This window comes from Scaptodrosophila lebanonensis, unplaced genomic scaffold (assembly GCF_003285725.1).
Source record: "Scaptodrosophila lebanonensis strain 11010-0011.00,11010-0021.00 unplaced genomic scaffold, SlebRS2 tig00000043-arrow-pilon, whole genome shotgun sequence".
Taxonomy (NCBI): Eukaryota; Metazoa; Arthropoda; class Insecta; order Diptera; family Drosophilidae; genus Scaptodrosophila; species Scaptodrosophila lebanonensis.
In genome coordinates, this window is record NW_022060545.1 from 836,912 (window position 1) to 856,419 (window position 19,508).

Sequence of the window (19,508 nt, forward strand, 5' to 3'; positions counted from 1 at the left end):
ATAAACTTTCTTAGGTAACAGCTTCATAATTAATTGTATTTTTTTTTAAATTACTAGGTTTGAGTTATACTATCAAATTTTAAACCCCACATCAATTTTAACCAAAAAAGAAAATACTTCTACAATATTCCAATTATATAATGAAAATGTTTCATGTAAGTTATGATAAATAAACAAAATAATTAAGAAAAATTAATTTAGTCTCTATGAAGCTTCAATTGTATATTTTTTGAATTAATCTTAATTTGTTTTTCAATATTGATATTTATAGATATATCTTTATTTCTTTTCTTTTGATATTTATATTCTAGTGATAAATTTCTTAGATAACAGCTTCATAATAATTTTTAGCAAATAAATGCAATTAATAAATTATACATTTCTACAAACATTTTTAATTTTTAATACATGTATGTAATAAATAACATATTTTGAAATTGAAGCAACTATGCACGGTTTTAAGAAGTTTATTTTTTTTTAAATATTTTTCCATCAAATATTAAAGCAATGACAAATAGTTTATCAGTAACAGCAGGTACTGCTTTAATCCATTTTTATGTTTTTCTGCAATATAATTATTTGGTATTTTCCATTAATGCTCGTTACCGTTAAGAGATGAGTAAACAGCACCATAACTGCGCATTCATTCATAAGCACTTACCCACAAAAGCATTCTACCAACCACACACCCATCGGTACACAAACACACTCATGGTAGTACTCTCGCAAAATTTTCGCGCGCATTTTATGCCGAATGCCTTGTTTATTCATCTGCAGCGCCACACAGCGGCCGATGACGGAACTAGCAGGCAAACAAACACAACTACCATACTAGCATAACAAACATTACCAATACTAATGCACAAACAACGGCTACAACTACATACACGTACATATGTATGTGTTAGCACAACAGCAATGGCAACGGCAACAACAAAAAATGGCAGCTAATGGCCGACGTTTTGAGATTGGCGGCGCTGATTTGGCCAAAACAATATATAAATATATGCATGAATGTTGGCAAGTGGAGTCGCATGAAGTTGGGCGCTGAGTTGGCAATTTGAATATATTTTATATACACGATATATGGATGAGAGTGTGTACGTGTGTGTGTGTATGTGTGTGTGTGTGAGTGTGCTATATACCTGGTCAGTTGGAACTTAGCGTAACCGTAACCGTAGCATGTCAGAGCCTAAGATTCTTGTTGAATTTTTCAGTCGTTGCGCGAACGCCAAAGAAACCAAAACGAAACTGCCGAGCTACGCAAATATTCGCGCTCAGCTAAACTACGAACTATGCACACCCCATTCTAGCTGGTGCTGACAGCGCGACTAACCGATCGACCAACCGACCTACTCTTGGCTGGGCTGGCATTGCATAAGTATAAGTACTGAAGTACCAAAGTGCAGAAGTGCAACGTGCTCAGTGCCTTGAACTGCAACTGACTGTGACTGTGACTGTGCCTGGGCTGGCCTGCAGTCAAGGCCTGCGTAAAATAAGAGTGCAAAATTAACTCATTTAAAGTGCAATTAAACTTAAATGGTTTCAATTAACTCACTTAAAAAATGGCCAACGTTGAAATTATATAGAAAGACAGGCGGTGAGAGAGAGACAGACCGAAGAGTGGCGAACGAGACGAAATTACGTTTATTTTTTATTAACTTAATGCCATGCTATTGTTGTTGCTGTTCTGATTGCAAGTGCATTAAAGGCAAACATACAATAAAATAAAAATAATAAAGTTTAAAAAAGCTAAAGTGTGCAAACAAACGCCAGCGCCAACCAACACATACTTACACACACACACACAGACACACACTTAAACGCACACATCGACAAAACTTTCGCTTAAATGTACATCGACGAGGACAGCGAGGAAAGTTCGCCCTTTGTGATGCTCACATCGCCGACAAAGTCTTGGGTCAGTTCAGTGTAAACAATAGGGCCACTCACCATTGGCCGCCACAGCCGCCACACAAACACATTCACACACACACACACACCCACACATCTCTTAATTTCACATTTCATCTTTTTTCTGTGCTCTCCATTCTGTGTGCACAGTGGAAAAAAAAGAAGTTGGCAAAAAGTTTAAATGACTTTTGTTGTTTTTCTAAGTGTTTTTTAATGGTCTACGTGTGCTGGCTGTCGCTCTCGCAGCATCAGTTCCTCCCGCTGTTACTGCTGCTGTTGTTGTAGTTGTTGTTGTTGCAGCCTCTACTGCTTGGCCTGACATGGCGTATGCGCAATTTAATATATTTTACATGTCTCCACAGTTGGCTGCCACACTTCTTCTCTGCCACATTCTACAAATTTTTTCTGGCATATCAGCTAAAGTTTATGCCAACATCAGAATCTACATATCGGCTTGTGTGGATGCCTTCATGCCCTTCGAAAGCCGATTCCATATTGACATTTTTTGGGGCTAAGTAGAATTGATTTATGCATTCGATTGCATATATTTCGCTTAAGTTTTACATATCCTTTCTACAGATAAACAAAAGAATCGAAAATATGTTGTGCCGCTGTTTTTATTTGAATTTTGGAATATATCACACGAGAAAAAATTGTATTCTTGTTGTTTTTTTAAATCAAACTAAGTAAAAGTACTTACCTTCTTAAAAATATGATGTAATGTGTATGTGTTTTAAAAAGTTTTGACTCAAATACTAAGTATATTTAAGGAAAATTTTGGTTGACTCAGTTAAGGCTTCACAAAAAGGTACTGTGTTTAAATTGCTGCTATTAAAAGCTGATCGAATTTTTAATAATTAGCAAAGTTAAAAACTATCGCAATGTTTTTAGAAATTATAAATATAGGGCAGGTAGTTTTTATTTTAATGGTTGGTAAGCATTTCATTCTGTGTGACTGTAAGAACAATCTACAATATTTCTTGTTATTTAGCCAATTATTCAATTACTGTTTGTTCCTGAAATCTTATTATAATTTATATCTATACTAAAGACCACTTATTTATATTTAATTAATTTTTTTAAAACATAAATTCAATTAAAATTCAGCATAAGTAAGTTTATTCGATCCATAACTTGTTCCTACAATTTCCTATTTTTCTACACGGCAGATACATTCTAGATTTGCACCAACTAAATCAAAAATATTCCCAACAAGCTCCCCTTCTTTGATAGCGTATATAAAACATCGATGCAGCCCATCGTAATACTAATATGTTTTAAATTTAGCTTCAGTGCCCAACTTCATCTCTTGGATGGTATTAGTGTATGAAGCTATTGTAGAGCTTCATAACCAACAATAAACTAAACAAAAAAGTAATTCAATTAAACGTTAAGTATACGCCATGTTGCAGTAACCATGTTTAGCTATTACCAAAGCATTTTTCACACGCACGCACGCAAAAAGTCGCAAAAAACATTACGAGCACACTTCGAGTTTGAAAGCATTCCAGCAGCCCAAAACAACAAGCTTGAGGGTGCGCCCAGCATTAAAAGTTTGGTTTAAATTATGTTAAATGTTGGTTTAGCAAACTAGACATGAACCAAAGCAACAAAAAGACTGTTGGAAAAACACGCACAGACAGGCGTACTAAAAACACACTAATATATGCATATGTATGGGTTTATGAGCCGATATTAATGTCAATATATTCATGTATTTATGTGTTTACTCGATTTTTGTTTAACTATTTATTTGTTTACCCCAAAAAAACGAAAAGCCGAAAGCACTTCGAAATAATTTTCCATGTTGTCCTGCGGCAATAATAATCACTATTTGGGTAGGGGGCGGCAGCTTTGTGGGGCGTGGCAGCAAGCGCTTAGCTTAAATATGCGTAAAATGCGAATGAGTCTAGGCAAAGGGTCGCCAGCCCACAACCACCGCACCGCATTCATCCTGCGCCCTGTCTGATGTCCCCTTCGTGTCACATCACTGAATTTTCTGCGAGGCTGCACGTCAAATGAACGGCTTTGAAGTTGCGTTTAGATTCCGTCTTTGTATTGGTGGCTCGCCCAACTTGCTTAAAGTTTAATTGAGCGCGTAATTTAAGCTTTCCAGCAATTCCCCCTCCGCCAATGGCTAAGTGGGCGAAAGAGCTGCATAAGTATTAGTTAAAAGTGTGTAGATTTTAATGTGGCATTGGCTTTCTTTTATTCGGTGTTTTTTTCTTTTGTGAGAGGCGCCAGCGCACACACTTCCCACGCCTTCATCACTTAATAGGCTTGAAGCTTCCAATTTTCAAAAATACGAATATATGTTAAAACCCGGTTGAAGGGAAACTGTGTTTAAATAAATAAAAATTTATTTGCGAAAATATTGCAAGGAATAGGCAATTGCCGCAACATAATCACCCAAAATCAATGCTATGTATATGTGTTTGTGCTGGCGTTAACAATTTTAATTAAAATTACAGTTCAATGCGGGCACAAAATGAATTCAATTAAAAATTGGCACCCTGCAAAACTCAAAATTGTATAAGCAAGTAACAAAAAACAGGCCGCATTGGCAAAAAGTTTAATTGAAATGCATTCATGCATACATCCATACAGTGAGATGAGTACATACATACTTGTATATGCAATCAACATTGAAAAATATCTGAACTAATGTATAAAAACAGAGCTGAATTTATACATTTTTTTCATTTATTTCTAAAATTAACTGGCTTTTAAATAAAATCAGCCACAGTTGCTTGGCTTAATCTAATTTAAATATTTGGATTCGTTTATTTTATGCAAACCAATCAAATGAGGTTTTTTACTTATATAGAACAGCACAAATTTGTCTGATTACGTCATAAAATTTGTAATTTCCATTAAACTAAGTATTAATATAACAAGTTACTTGTAGTGTAGATTTGATTTCAATTTTGTCAATCAGGCTGCAAAATCATAAGCAAAACTAAATAAACAAAAAGGCAATATAAAATCAACTCGAAAGCTGATTTAAATATGAATATGTGTGAGCTGTTGTTGACTGAGAAAATTCTTGCCACTTATTGCTTAGATTTAATTCAGCAAGTCAATAAAAACAATATAGTATTCATTCTACCAACTGATTTTTCGAATTGATGGAGTAACGCAAATTTATTGAAAACAAAAACGATTTTGTAAGTATCCTTATTTTCCTTATTTTATTTTATTTCTAGTTTGGGGCGGGGGATTTGTCACTACTATAAATTTCTATTTAGTTCAAATAATGAATGAATGATGGTGAAAGAACAGCTTAAAAAGTTGAAATTCTGGTTACTTCCTACTACGGAAGCGTTCATCTTTGGATGATCGCAATTCCTATATCTATCTAAGCAGGACAAGGCATCCTTTTTTGTTACAATAACATTTCAATTGAGCATACACTTCAAAAGTTTTGTTAAATTATATATCAATAATAGTTATTGAGAATTATGATTTGATCGACACCTAATAAAGTTAAACAAAGAAAGGAAGGGTGTACAAGTTTTTCACTTAAATAGTTATTTAATAAAACCCGATTTGGCATTGGTAACTAAAGAATAATCACAATTTAACTACAAATGTTCTTCTTGCAGCCACCATAAGCCAATTTTGTACAGTAAATTTTGTACAGTAAATTGGTATGTTTCAACTCTCATACGTGTAAATAAATAAAGTAAATAAAATGTTTGCATATCTTCTTATCGAACTGCTGTTTCTTTCATTAGGCATTAAGTCAGTTGAAATTTAGGCAAACGACATGTTTCTTTTGCGTTTAATTTAATTTTCGTCCCATATGTAAACTTAATAAATTTCTATTTATCAATGCACATACGTATTTGATTAAAAATCCAATCCAATATTTCAATAATATAAATAAAATCCAGCAAATTTCGGTTGAATTCGTTAAGTTATTTTTCAAATACATACAAAAAAATCGTTTTGCAAATATTTAACACAATATCCTTGCACAAAACAAAAACATTTCTAAAGTAAATTAAAAGAAAAAGTCATTGAACAATGTATGCAAAATCAAAAATGATATCAAACCAAATATTCATATGTTCTCGTATATACGTATTTATTTAAATTTCCCATTGAAGTGCCACGCATTTTTTCCTGTTTTTCCTGTTGGCAAACACGAACGTACGTTGCAAAAGTGCGACCTTTTTCGGCCCAATTGAAATTTATTCATATCCCTATGGGTCTATGCATTCGAGCGCATACATCCATACATATGTATGTTTGTATGAATGTGGGAGGATTTGTATGTTTGGGGTGAAAAAAATGCATATGTTTATTATTATGTTTTCACGGAATTTTTAATTGATTTTATAGTTGTACGTTGTAGGACTAACGACCATTATGAGCAACTGTTGAGAGTTCAGTACAAGCCTGCCCATATATGCGTGCTTATGTGTGTGTTTATGAGCGTGTGTGTGTGTGTGTGTGTGTCCGTTTGCTCCCTTGCAGCTGTCAATGCTAGCGCACACATATGCATTGACGCATATCGCTTGAGCCTTTGCAATTTTATATAAAAATGAAAATAAAACTGTACAATTATTTTTTTACTATATACTGAAAATTGCATACCCTTCTCACCTTCATTTGCTGACTTCACTTAAAACAGATTTTTCTTCCTTTTAAAGGAATGCATTTGTGAGTAAAAAGGGGTTATATATATTTTAAAGCAATCAATCCATCACATCACCTTTCACAATGAAAACTTTTCACCATCTTTTTAAGAGCTTATTTCGAATTTCAAAAAAAGTACTGCACAAATTTATCAAAAATAATCATTTTTCTTTTTTTTATCAGAGTATTAATCTGATAAAAACGTTTGTTTTTAACAAAAACAACAACTCCTGTATTGCACAAATTTACTTGACAAATGTTGAGAAATGCTCGAGATCCAGCTTAGTGATTTTTGTAGAAAGAACGTTTTATTAATATGATTTAAATTAAGAAACTATGCAGAATGCAGCAATGATTCCAGTGCTAACTTAACTAGGGCGGTAAAAGACACAAATACTGAATTGAATAGCTACTATCGGCAACAAATAAATCTCCTTTATGATTGCCTTTACATGTATATAGAAGAACGACATAATTCCATATCTCAAAACATCCCTTTTTGGATGTGTGTTATTATCGTTTAATTAATATGATTTAAGAACAACATATTTCCAAAAAGTAGGTTTCAAAACATACCATTTTCGTTGTGTGCTATTATTTGATAACAAGCATCAGTCTAACTTAACTAGGGCGGCAAAAGACACAAATACTGAATTGATTACTAATAGTTACTATCGGCAACAAATAAATCTCCTTTATGATTGCATTTAGAATTGCAAAAGAGCGACACATTTCCATATCTCAAAACATCCCTTTTTGTGTGTTATTATCGTTTAATTAATATGATTTGAGAACAACGTATTTCCAAAAAGTAGATTTGAATGTGTGTTATTATTTACAAACAAGCATCAAAATAGGAATGTTTTGAAATCTACTCTACACTCGTGTTACAATCATTGCGAGAATCATATGATACTCGTTGTGGTTGCATAAAAATAGAGCATGTTGGCGCGCACAAAAACCATTTGCACACCAACGCACTCACACACTTACACAGCCTCACGTATGAGCATTTTTGCATTTTGTTGAATTTCAATTAAAAACCTTGATTGTAACCTTCTGCACACGCTGCGACCGCTCCGACTATCTACATAGCCGTTATACATATGCATTTGCAAATACATATATAAATATATGTATGTATCTATGTATATGAGTGTGACGGTAGCGAGTGACGTACAGTCAGAGCCCGGCAATATTAGGGTCAGATCGGTCGACCTGTCGTTTTGGTCGCTTGTTCGCTTGGTCGTCATCACAAAGCAATGTAAAATGTCGGTTGAAGAATTGTGTGTTAAAAACGAATTTGCATTATTCTCTTCCGTTTCCTTGCTCGTTTCTTTGCCGCACCTGCCAGTGTCCGTGCTCAGGCCCGTTTCACAAATAAAATTATACGCTTTTTCTGCCAACAAACAGGAGGAAAACAGCCTGCTCGACTCTACCTTCCTGCAAATGAAAAACGACTGCAGCAGTGGCAGCAAAAGAAATTAAATTGAAAAGCTATCGAAGAACCAAATACGAATTAAAATTGAATTTTCACTCCCAGCCCAAAGAAGAAAAATGCGGAAAGAAAAAAGCACCCAGAAGCGCAACAAGACCAAAAACAATTAAAATTAAACAATTTATTTATTGTGAGTTATGGGGCAGCTGCTGAGGTTGGCATCGCAGACTTTGCCTGACAAGTCGTAAATTGCTTGGCTCTTGCAATGATTTTTCCAACGCAAAAAGGACAACGATATAATAAATATATATATGTGTACTCGTATATATGTATGTACACATAAATATGTCAATTGAATTTCAATCAGAGCCGAGCATGTATGTCCCCTCCTCTATAAATATGCCAAACAAATCACAATAATCACACAAATAAATATTTGTCAAGACGTTTGACAAACGAAACCACAGACTTGTATTGCTTCTGGCGCCTCTAGTTTTGTCCAGAGAAGATGTGGATATTTGCTCTCAGATATTTGTCTTCGAGGTGCTGAGCCTGTGTGCAGTATAGACTTCATTTTAAAATTTATAACTTGAAAATTGACCCAATTCAATTAATTTATGAATATAACAAAGGAAGGGAAAATTCAAGTCTAATAAAGTGCACGTACGTGCAGTTTTTCATTGACAATGAGGCAAGTGCTGGATTCACTCATGATTCTTATAATGAAAAACTGCTCTTTTCAACTTATGAATTTCCTTGAATAGATTTATGCACAAACGATGAAAACTGCTTACTAAATAAGTAAATTGACAGACGTCTCTCGATAAATGAGCTCAGCATTGCATGAAAAGTAAATATTCCCCATTATATATTGATATACATAGTAATCACTGATACAGTTTATAGATTCTGCATAATCTCCACTGTGCGAGATTGTGCTGTTTAAACTTATTTTTATAAAACAGATTAAAAATGGATTTATTGAATTACAACAACATATTTCATAAACTCTTCTTTATTCATTCAAAGTTATTTTTGATTTTTATTTTACTCACAAAATTGTTCGATTAAAAAACGCAAAAATTTGTTTAAGCATTTTAGACAATGGGTTCTCTTTTATTATAAAAAATAATATGGGTTGATTTGTTTGTTTAATGGAATTATTGTTATAAAGAAAGTTTATTTATTTATTTTTTTATATGTTATACTATACAACGTTATAGTTAAGCGTTAAGGTCTAATTAGGAAAAATCTATTCAATTTACAATTATGTCTAATAATCGCCTCCGAATCGATAGGGAAATTTTATTTGGAATTTTATTTTTAGCAAAGAATTTATAAAATTTTACGTAAATTGAATTTATAAACAAGTAGATTTGCTTTAAGAATGTTTTAAAATATTTTCAAACAAACGAAAAAAGTGACATCTTTTTTTAGACATTATCTTAAAACATTTTAAAATGCTGACCTAATTCAATTGTATATTGAGAGTATTAAGTGTTTGTGGCGCGAACACTAATTTATTGCGTCAATAAAAAGTTACTCTAATTGCATTTAAATACTTGTAATGCGTCCATGACATTCTCAAATATTGTGCACGCGCCATTTTCTAAAGGCCCTTGGCATTACGCGCCTCAATCCAAGTCAATACTAAAGACATAGTACAATTGAAAAACACCCCGATGGGCGGCCCTGACAAGCTTCGATTATCGGCACATGCGGCAATGCTTGGGCCATTTATAGGGCTTAGACACACAGACTGCCAATGATTTATCTGAGTCGAGGCACTCTAATCTCGTACAGGGAGCGACTAATCATTCAATGAGATAAACGCGAATGCCAATACTGACCCTGAGTTGCCGCCTGCCTTTCAAATTTTGGCCAGTTGCTTGGTGCAGAGCTCATTGGGCGGGTAGCAGTGGGATGGGGTTCCATAAAACAAACGCATTGTGCGAGGAGTAACAAATTTTGGATGGATTTCTTCGGCCCAACGAAAATGGCGCCAAAATGAAAATGAAATGGAGTTGTGCCAGTGTGTGTGTGTGTGTTTTTGTGTGCGTGTGTGTGTGTGTGTGTGCGACGACGTGTCTGCGTGTCCACGTTCATGGCCACGTTTTGTGCGTGCAGCAAAACAATTTAATTAATTCCAGATTTGAGGGAAAAGTTGCACGAAAAAACGTCCACCCACACAAACACACACACACACACACACTCACATAACTACTTACAGCAAATACAAACATACAGTATGTATATTTGTATGCACATACATACAAATCTGCATACCCACTTGAATTTACACGCATTTTCACAATTTGTTTGTGCGTTTCTTAATCCTCTACCACTTACTAACATTCAGCGTCTCTCTCTCTCTCTCTTCTGTCTTTCTTTCTCTATTTTTATCTCTCCACATACAGCCTGCCAGTTACGGTAAAAAGAACGGCATGTGGTACGCATCACCCGGGAATCAGGGCTGGGGCTCAAAGCCCGCCAGTCGCAAGCCTTCAATAATGGAAGCGGATTTGGGCACATTATCGACCACATCGGGCTCGATAAAGCGCAGCGCCGGCCGTGTGATACGCATCATCAATAATTTGGATCATTCCGTGCAGGTGAGTGCCGTGCATTTCGTAAACGAAACAACGAGCCAATGTCCAATATCCCATACATATCCGTATATAGTCCACCTTTCGAATATATACATATATATCATATTCATTGCTGGCATCCGCATCGCATCGCGGTCATCAGCGGTGCATCAGCGACGCAAATTGTGTCAGGACATGGTGGGGTGGTTCCTGAAGTAGAATCCGAAACAGTGGAACTCAACGCCTGATGCGGTTTTCGTCGTTACTGAAATTTTCATTTTCGCATTTTGTTCGCCATTTGCATTTGTTTATCCATCGGTAGGCGCGATGAAAATGTTTTAATTGCTGCGATTAAAGTGCGTGCCGCGTGAAATATTTTGTGTAAATTTGTTTGACTAATAAGTCGTGTTTGGTTATTTCATTAGAGGCTGGCTGAATATACATACATATGCATATACACATGCGCGTACATACATATACATATACATACATATGTATGTATATATGCACAGAATCCAGTTGTTGGTACACCTGCAGCAATGGAATTATTTATTGAAGTTCTATGCACCTCTATTCATGTGAAACAGCGAGTGGGATATTGAAAGCTTTCAAAACAATAAACCTTTAAGGATAAGGATCTATGTATGTGTTATTCTCATTTATACTTTATTCAGCAACCACTGATATTTAAGTTCTTCGCTGCGAAAGTACTTTCTACTTTCGTGTTTCTAATTTGCAAACACATAGTACATAATACATCAGTTCAAAAATGTATAAAATTTTACAAAATGAGCACAGATCTCTCTTACAAATGACTTTCCTTGAAACCATTTCAATTAAACTTTCCATGAATTGTGAAAAGACTACCTGCAATATATAAATAGCAACTTTTTTACTCATTGGAGCCAAATCGTCTGGCTGTTTGACAAGCCTTCGATAATTGCATACATTTTGAAAGCAATCTTAATAATTAGGCAAATAATAAATAATTGCAATTTTGGTTAAAGTTTTTTGCCTAAATGTTATTAAAATTCTTGTAGAGGTCTTGTAGAAACTCTCCCCTTTTTAAATTAAAAAAATTTGTTAATACTATCATATCGACATTAATCAGATTTTCTTTACTATTTCAAAAGTTATTTTGTAATTCTATTATTCTTGACTTATCTAGTCACTTTTTAAGTTAAATGAATAATTTAATGCCGTACTTCAATTCCCCTAACGGGTCGGAGGCATTAGTAGACGTTATTGTATAGTTTTTCTTAGGCTTTCTTATCTATTAAGTTGAAATTGTAAACTTGTATTATTAAATATCTTTATTTTATTTTCAAATATTATATGTTAATATAAGTCATAGTTTTTGTATATATATCGACAGCACTGTTCGTTGATTTACTATATAAATAAAATAAAATAGGTAAATTCCTTTTATTGAATAAATAGCTACGCCAAAAGTTTTACAGTAATTAGCAAATTTCAAAAATTTAACCGAAACATAAACTCTAAATTTTAAAAATTGGCTTTTATCGTCTATCATTCGGCAAAGATAGAACGAGGTTATTATTTATTTACCATTACAATTTGTAATTATATATTACGTGATTTAATTGAGACCCTTAATAGTATAACGACATTGTATGCAACTACACACCCTCTACATACATTTAGTAAATGTGCTGACCCTCTGAAAACATGCCACGTCCTAGAGCCCCACCTACACACTCGATTCAATATTCATATGTCCGCACTAATTGTACTGAGTCATCCCAAAAGAATAGTGTATCTGCAAAAAAAAAGGATTGACCTCGCCCTTAGCAAACTAATTTTTACCTTTTTGGTCAGGCACTGGAAGGATGCATAGTTAAATAGCAGCAGCAACTGCGCCCAGTATAAATTACTCATGAAAAGTGTAACGGGAGCGAGAGAAGAAAAAAGGTGCGGCTTTAAAATGCATGAGTGCCGTCCCAGCCGGCCCTATTCGAACTTAAACGCCCACAATATTCAACGCTGGCATGTACAATATTTGATTCATAAAACGGCACGCGGCGCAATTGAGTTGCACTTAGCAAAATTACCATAAAACGTAGTTTGCCGTTACTACGACGACCCAGAGCTCTGGCGCCTCGCATGCCAATTCATATTTTGAAGGCATTTGGGTAATAATCGAAGAAATTATAGTGAGCAGTTTTTCTCTAGGCGGCAAGAGTACCGAAGAGGGAAATGTTTATATTCACACACACACTCCAACATTTAAGTATATATGCATGTTTATTTCGATTTAACTGACATTCACACCTGCATAACCATGGACTGGCGCTGGCTCGACTCTAGAGCGCTGCACGTGCTCCACTTTACTTTGTTTCGCTCTGTATACATACCCTCTGTTAAAAGTTGAGAGGTATATTGCAAGTATTTTGTAAGTGAGTCTTCAAAGGAGAATAGCAACAGAGGAATATATATATATATATACGACAGGCGCAGAGCTGGGTGTTGAAGCTCTGGCTAGGTCTGCCTCTCTAACCAAGAGCTAGGTCTGCCTTAACTTAACACAATAGATTTATATCAACAATGTTTTTACTTACTTGCAAAAATGTTAGCACCAGCGAGCCTATTACAGATCCATTAACTGTTTAATATGCAGTTCAATTAGTTATTAGCTCTTAATAATTAAATTTCAATTAGGCACTTTTATTGGCATCTTTTTTGGGTTTTGAATCCGAATATTTTGTGTTTAGCATTGATTTTATTGCTATTGATTAACCGGCCGCTCGCTGTAAACCTATCAATATTACCGAAAAGTTTGACTTTACTTGTAACATTATAAAAGAACACATTTTTATAGAATTAATTTTCGCCTTCCAATTGCTTTCAGTCTGCTGTTTTTATAAAATTGATGAACAAACCTCTTAAATCAACTTCAGTCCCAATTCAGTAGCATACTTGCCTTTATCATATTTCTTAATCAAGAGCAAATAATAAAGCTAAGTAGCACTACGCATATGCTGAAGTTATCCAAAACAAAAATTCAAAAACTTTCACTTGATTTAATATTTGAATAATTGCTTTAAAATTTGCCTCTATATCGTGGCATATAAAATAATATAAAAATAAATTAATGTCAATGGTAATTGACTTTACAAATAATTCTTATGAAATCCAACAAAAACTTATTATTACTTTTGAATGTCGATAGTAAGGAATGCGAAACTCCATAATTGTATTAGGAAACATCTTTCTTGTTGACAGAAACTCAGAGATATATAGATATGGTACAGGGCACTCCATAGTCGTACTTTTTTAACTATGAAGTATTCGCCATTTCGTTTTCTCGTGTGTCGGAAGTTTCCAAATTGACCGTGGCTTCAATTTTGTTTTTGTACTCGTATAATGTATAATGTATGTATGTATTGTATGTATGTACATGTGGCACATAAAGCACAAATTGCAGACAATTGATTTTTCATATGATGATTGCTGCCTGTCGTTTTATTTGTTGTTGGCGTGCTGTGGCAGATGTAGGCAAAGGTTAATTGCGCATTTGTAGTAAACGGTGTTTCACATATTTATGTACGAATATATATTTTCATTGTGCCCTTTGCGGTCATCTTGTTGGCAGGTGTGAAATTTTCCAAACGCCCACATGCACGCTTTTGAATGTCAAAGTGAAGTGTGCAGCACACTTGAACTTTCTGACCCAAAGCCTCGCATCTAAAACACACAGATACTCGTATCCGTTCATAAAGTGCTAAATAAGTATCAATTATTCGCACCTGAAAGTATGCTATAAAAATTTAATATACGCAATTTTTCCACTGTGGGTTTCCATTCGTTTTTTCTCTTCATTCCCATTTTTCCTTTTTTTTTGTCGCTCTACGCTTCATCATAAAAGTGCATTTTAATTGCGCGACCATTAAAATGAAATTCATCATGGCGTGAAAAACCAAAAAGACCCAAAACGAAAAACGCAATTCAGATAAAAAACGAATTTGAAAAATTGCAACCGCAACTAATGATGCTGTACAGCCCCAGCGGTCAATGGTATTCAATGCATTCAGCGGGAGTTGCGAGAGTAGTTAATGCATTAATGGGATCATAAGTAGTTTGCCGTACGAGTACTTATCCACGAAATAAATGATTAAATGAGCGATATTGATTTCTCATCGCCTCAGAAATATTAACCGGAATAGCACCGGAACAAGAGATTTTAAGCTGGAGTTTAAAAAATATACTTAATTTTATAGAAGAGAGCCTTGATAATAGAGCTAGTATTTAATATTTGAATAAACTCTAAATAATTTTTAATTACTTTCACGAGTATAACTATTAAGAAATTTATAAAACGTTTCGATTTGGAGCAGAACATTTATTTTATTTATTTTGACTTATTGAAGACAGTCTTGATAATAGAGCTAGTATTTAATATTTGAATAAAACTGTAATTAATTTTTAGTTACTTTCACGAGTATAAGTATTAAGAATTTTATAAAACGTTTCGGTTTGGAGCAGAATATTTATTTTCTATGGAACGTAAATGTAAATGCCTATTGGCTTTAGTTTATTTATTTTGGTGTTGCTCGCACATATGTTTTCTTGGTGTATTTTATTTAAAAATCAATGCCACCTTCCTTTTACTTGGCAGGCAGATGAGCTTTGCTGCATTTAAATTCTAGATAAGCTGCAAAGATATCTTAAGTTGAATTTGTGACGTATTTTTTGTAAAATATAATTACTCTTCCAATCTATTCGATTCAAAGTTTTATAATAAAATTCAATTATGTTTAATAATGTTTTTGAGGCACTAGTGACTGCCTCTTTTCTTCAAATGCAACTAATTTCGCTCATTTGATTTAAAAGTGCTTTCAATTATCTTCTTCCATTTACACATTGTACAACCCTCGATGCATAAAGCATGCTATATTATTTGTTAAATTCATATGAAAATCCTATGTGAAAAAATAACTTACACAGCTATGGGCATAAATATGCATATTATTTATGCACAAATCTCTTAATGACAGTTAGTCAGTTAAGTCCAAATAAACTGTCAGTTGTTAAGGCTTAAAATGCGCTGCGAAATGTTTGCAATAACAACAACAAAAACAAATGCAGCTGCGCTGACCATCAACCAGAAAAAACAACAAATAAGCAAGAATTCATGTGCACGGGCAAAAATAAATAAAGTGCTGACCATAAAATATTTATTGAAAATATTTATACAAAATAAATATGCAAGCGCATTGGCGGCAACTTTTCGACGGACTCAGACAACACCAATAATAACAACAACAACAACAAGACCAACATCAACAGCTGCAGCAACAACACGCACTCAACGGTTGCAATTTTAAAAACCCAAACAAACCGAGCCAAAAAGTAAATTTGACAAAAATTCATTTCATTTTTTTCGCTTTTCTTTATTGGTTGCACACCCACAAACACAATCACATGTGCAGAAAAGCGGGGCACCGGCCATCTTGTGCAACGGCCGCCATTGATTTATTTATGCATTCGGCACTGTTAAATATGCACAACTTTTTTTACATCCCTGCGTACCAAATTGCCAGCGTCTGTTTATTTATTTGTCTAGCGTCGTTTATATAAAACTGCATACACACACTACAAACTATGTGAAAATGTGGGAATTGGCTTTATTATTTTTTATTTGAGTCACACACACACACACACGCGCGCACATATTGCACAGTTCGCAATCATTTAACGATTGCTGTCATTTGACATAAGCTAGATGACATATCAGCAGATTTGCATACATTTGAACAACAACAAAAGCACTCATAGATAATAAAAAAAAAAAAGCAAATAGTATTATTGTTAAGCCACTTACACAATCGTATTTAAAAATAATTACAGATTATTCCTTAAATGAACTTTGAAATTTGAACACATATTAAACCAAATAATGTATTGTGTTTAATACTTGCATTAACTTGTTTATTATGAATAAAGTTTTATTGAATTATGGTTTGGCTTATCAATCCTTTTTATTGACAAATATCATAGAACACATAAAGTGTAGACCACGCAAATATTAAACTTTTCACTTTTACACAGAGGTTTCATACTATTTGTCTCTCTTTTAATAACATTCGTTATTATTTTTTCTTTAATGGATCTCGTTTAATCTGTTTCTTTTCGTTTTGATACTTCGAATTTTTATTAAAAATTCAATTCAATTTCGGTATTGAGTCTGTTTACATTTTTTATTAAATAGTTTTTTTTTATTAAGAAGTTGTCCTATCTTGGAACAATTACTCAAGGGTTTCAAAATACACTGAGGGGTCTAATAAAATGCAAAGCCTATCAATAATTTACATTCATATTTCAGCAATCTAGGTTAAAATTCTAAGGATAGGATTACTCCATACAATATCCGAGCAAGCTTTTAAACATAATAGCTATATAATAATAATAAAGTGCTTTTTATTTTGCCCATCCTTGAAAGACTTAATTCAAATGAAACCTGATTTTGAACTCAAAAAACCCCTTTGCTGTTTTACTAAAAATTTTTGTTGAGATATACTCTCATATTCTCGTCGAAAAAAGTGGCATTAAACTAATGGACAAATGATTCAATTGCCATGCGAGTGCCACAATTCAATTTGAGAGCTAATTAATGTGATTTCTTTTTTGTTGTGAGCAAACAATGGTCTCTGTCTGGAAAAGCCTCAGCAAAGCTGACAACACTGAAAATAATAAAAACAATGATAAACAAACCAGCAGACAACGTGCAGACAAAGAATCAACGAACACACCGACCAAGACCGAGACACACTTAATGGAGTTTCAAATGCAAATTTGACCAAAGTACGAGTACAGCAGGGAAACAACAACAACAACAGCTTCAACAACGAAATTGGCAACAGCAAAAAGGAAATTGTGTTAGTTGTTGTTGTTGTTTTTCGTTCTTGCCACACCACAGAGCGTCGTTTGCTGCATGCACCCAGTGACCAAGGCCAAGGGCAAATCGCGCGTCGTGCAAAACAGAAAACAAAAAACAATAACATCGAACTAAGTGCTAGCAAATATTTTATATAGCAAAACTTTAACAGTACGAGTACAATGTACTTAAAAGCCGCCAATTGCATTACATGGCGTGCACGTCTCCATTCATATTCACGCCCACCAACTCACCCATGTCTGCTACAAACACGTACTACAGTGGGTTCAGTTTAGTTAAGTTTAATTAAAAATCAGTGTCGGATCAGAAGTCAATCTCTCCTCTTTTAATATGGACATTATTTAATTGAAAATTAAGTGCACTTTCCTTAATAAAAAGTCTTTTTAAATCTTAAAATGAGTTGTATATCATATTTATTGTTGTTTTTTTGCTCACATCATTTAAATATTCTTCAACTGTATTTGGTATCAAAAATTTCTAAAACAAAATCCAACCATCCAAAATCCAAGTCCTGTTTTTTCAATCATCTATATTCATTTATTTTTTCGTCGATTTAATATTTAATTTCTTACCTGACTCAAAGCGTTGAAACATTTCTGCTTCTGTTTCATTTATTTTATTCTATTTTTTTAATTATATTAGATAAGGTCTTTATTATGTTGAGATTAGGTGAAAAGAATGAATACAAATTGAATTTCTGTGTCGATTCAATATTCGCAGCTACTGAAATCCAACGCAGATCACAATGCAATTTTCCACATCACGTTGATTAAATTTGCGTCTCAGTTTTCGATATTGTCTTTATGTTCTTTTTTGAAATTATTTTTCAACTTCAGCCACTATGCGTTGCGTCTTTGTTTGTCTGTATTCTGCTTTGGCTGTCGTTTGGTAATGCAATTGAAAGCCACAATAAATGGCTATGCATAATGGCATGCTACTCAATATGGCAGCTATGTACTTGTTGTGCCTGCATATAAGTTTGTGAGAGTCTCCGTGTACTGTGTGACGTCTATCGCCTGCCGCTGCATAATATTTGGCAATCTAGAGTGCAACGTGTCGCATTGCATTTTGACTCCTGTTCGCAACTTGCTTGTCGCAATTTACGTGCTGACGTATGAGCAAGTTTATCCATTTTTCTTTTTGCATTTATTATGTGTTCATATGGGAACTTATATATTCAGCGACAAACACACCCACATGTGCACTTTTTCATATGCACATGCCGTAGGACTATTGTATAGTAAACAATGAAATGCAACAACAAAGGCATTGATGATGTCGAAAAGACCGAGAACAAGGACTTGAATGACGACAACTGTAGACGTTGAAAAAGGAAACAAACAGACAAAATACACACAACAAAATGAAAGTAAACAAGACTGAAATGATTGTGGAAGTATATGGATCTTACGATTCCAATTATATGCTATAGGACCTAACATTCTAGAATCTGATATTAAAATTATCCTTTGATAAATGTATTAAAAGCAATGGATAAATATATATAAAACTTTATAGAATTTTTTAATAAAAAGAAAAAACGCTTATGAAATCTAGAAGCTTTCAAGCAATCAAGAATAATACATGTTAGGTAATATCAGTAAATAAATGTGTATAATATTATCTTAATAGCAAACGTTGTACAATTAAAATTGCATATTTAGTTTTTTAGTTCGATCCATAAAGTGTGTTTTAAATAAAAACCGTATATGTTTAAGAAGTATTCGTTTATAATTAATTATACATTTATAGATTTGACTACAACATTCCTTCAAAGTAAAACTTCAAAAATACAAAATACAAATAATCATCGGACTTGGCATAATACAAGAATATTGTATACAGATAGCCAATTCTCCCCAATTTCGGGTCCATCGGGACATCCATAACTCTCATTGGCAATATGCCCTTTAACTGCCAAGCATTGAATTTTTCATTTAAATTATTTAACTTTTATTCTGCATTGTCTGCTACGATGTGTAGGGTGCGATGACGTGGGCGACGTTGG

General features: G+C 33.9%; 1 protein-coding gene across 1 annotated transcript in view; it reads left to right on the forward strand.

Moving 5' to 3' along the window:
• The first annotated feature begins 1,852 nt into the window (after window positions 1–1,852).
• LOC115622852 (echinoderm microtubule-associated protein-like CG42247) overlaps window positions 1,853–19,508 on the forward strand; it is a 31,375-nt gene continuing 13,719 nt past the window's right edge. Inside the window, exons 1-2 of the mRNA XM_030516935.1 lie at window positions 1,853–1,921; window positions 10,414–10,608. Coding sequence (XP_030372795.1) covers window positions 1,853–1,921; window positions 10,414–10,608 — 264 coding nt within the window. The remainder of the gene's footprint in view (window positions 1,922–10,413; window positions 10,609–19,508) is intronic.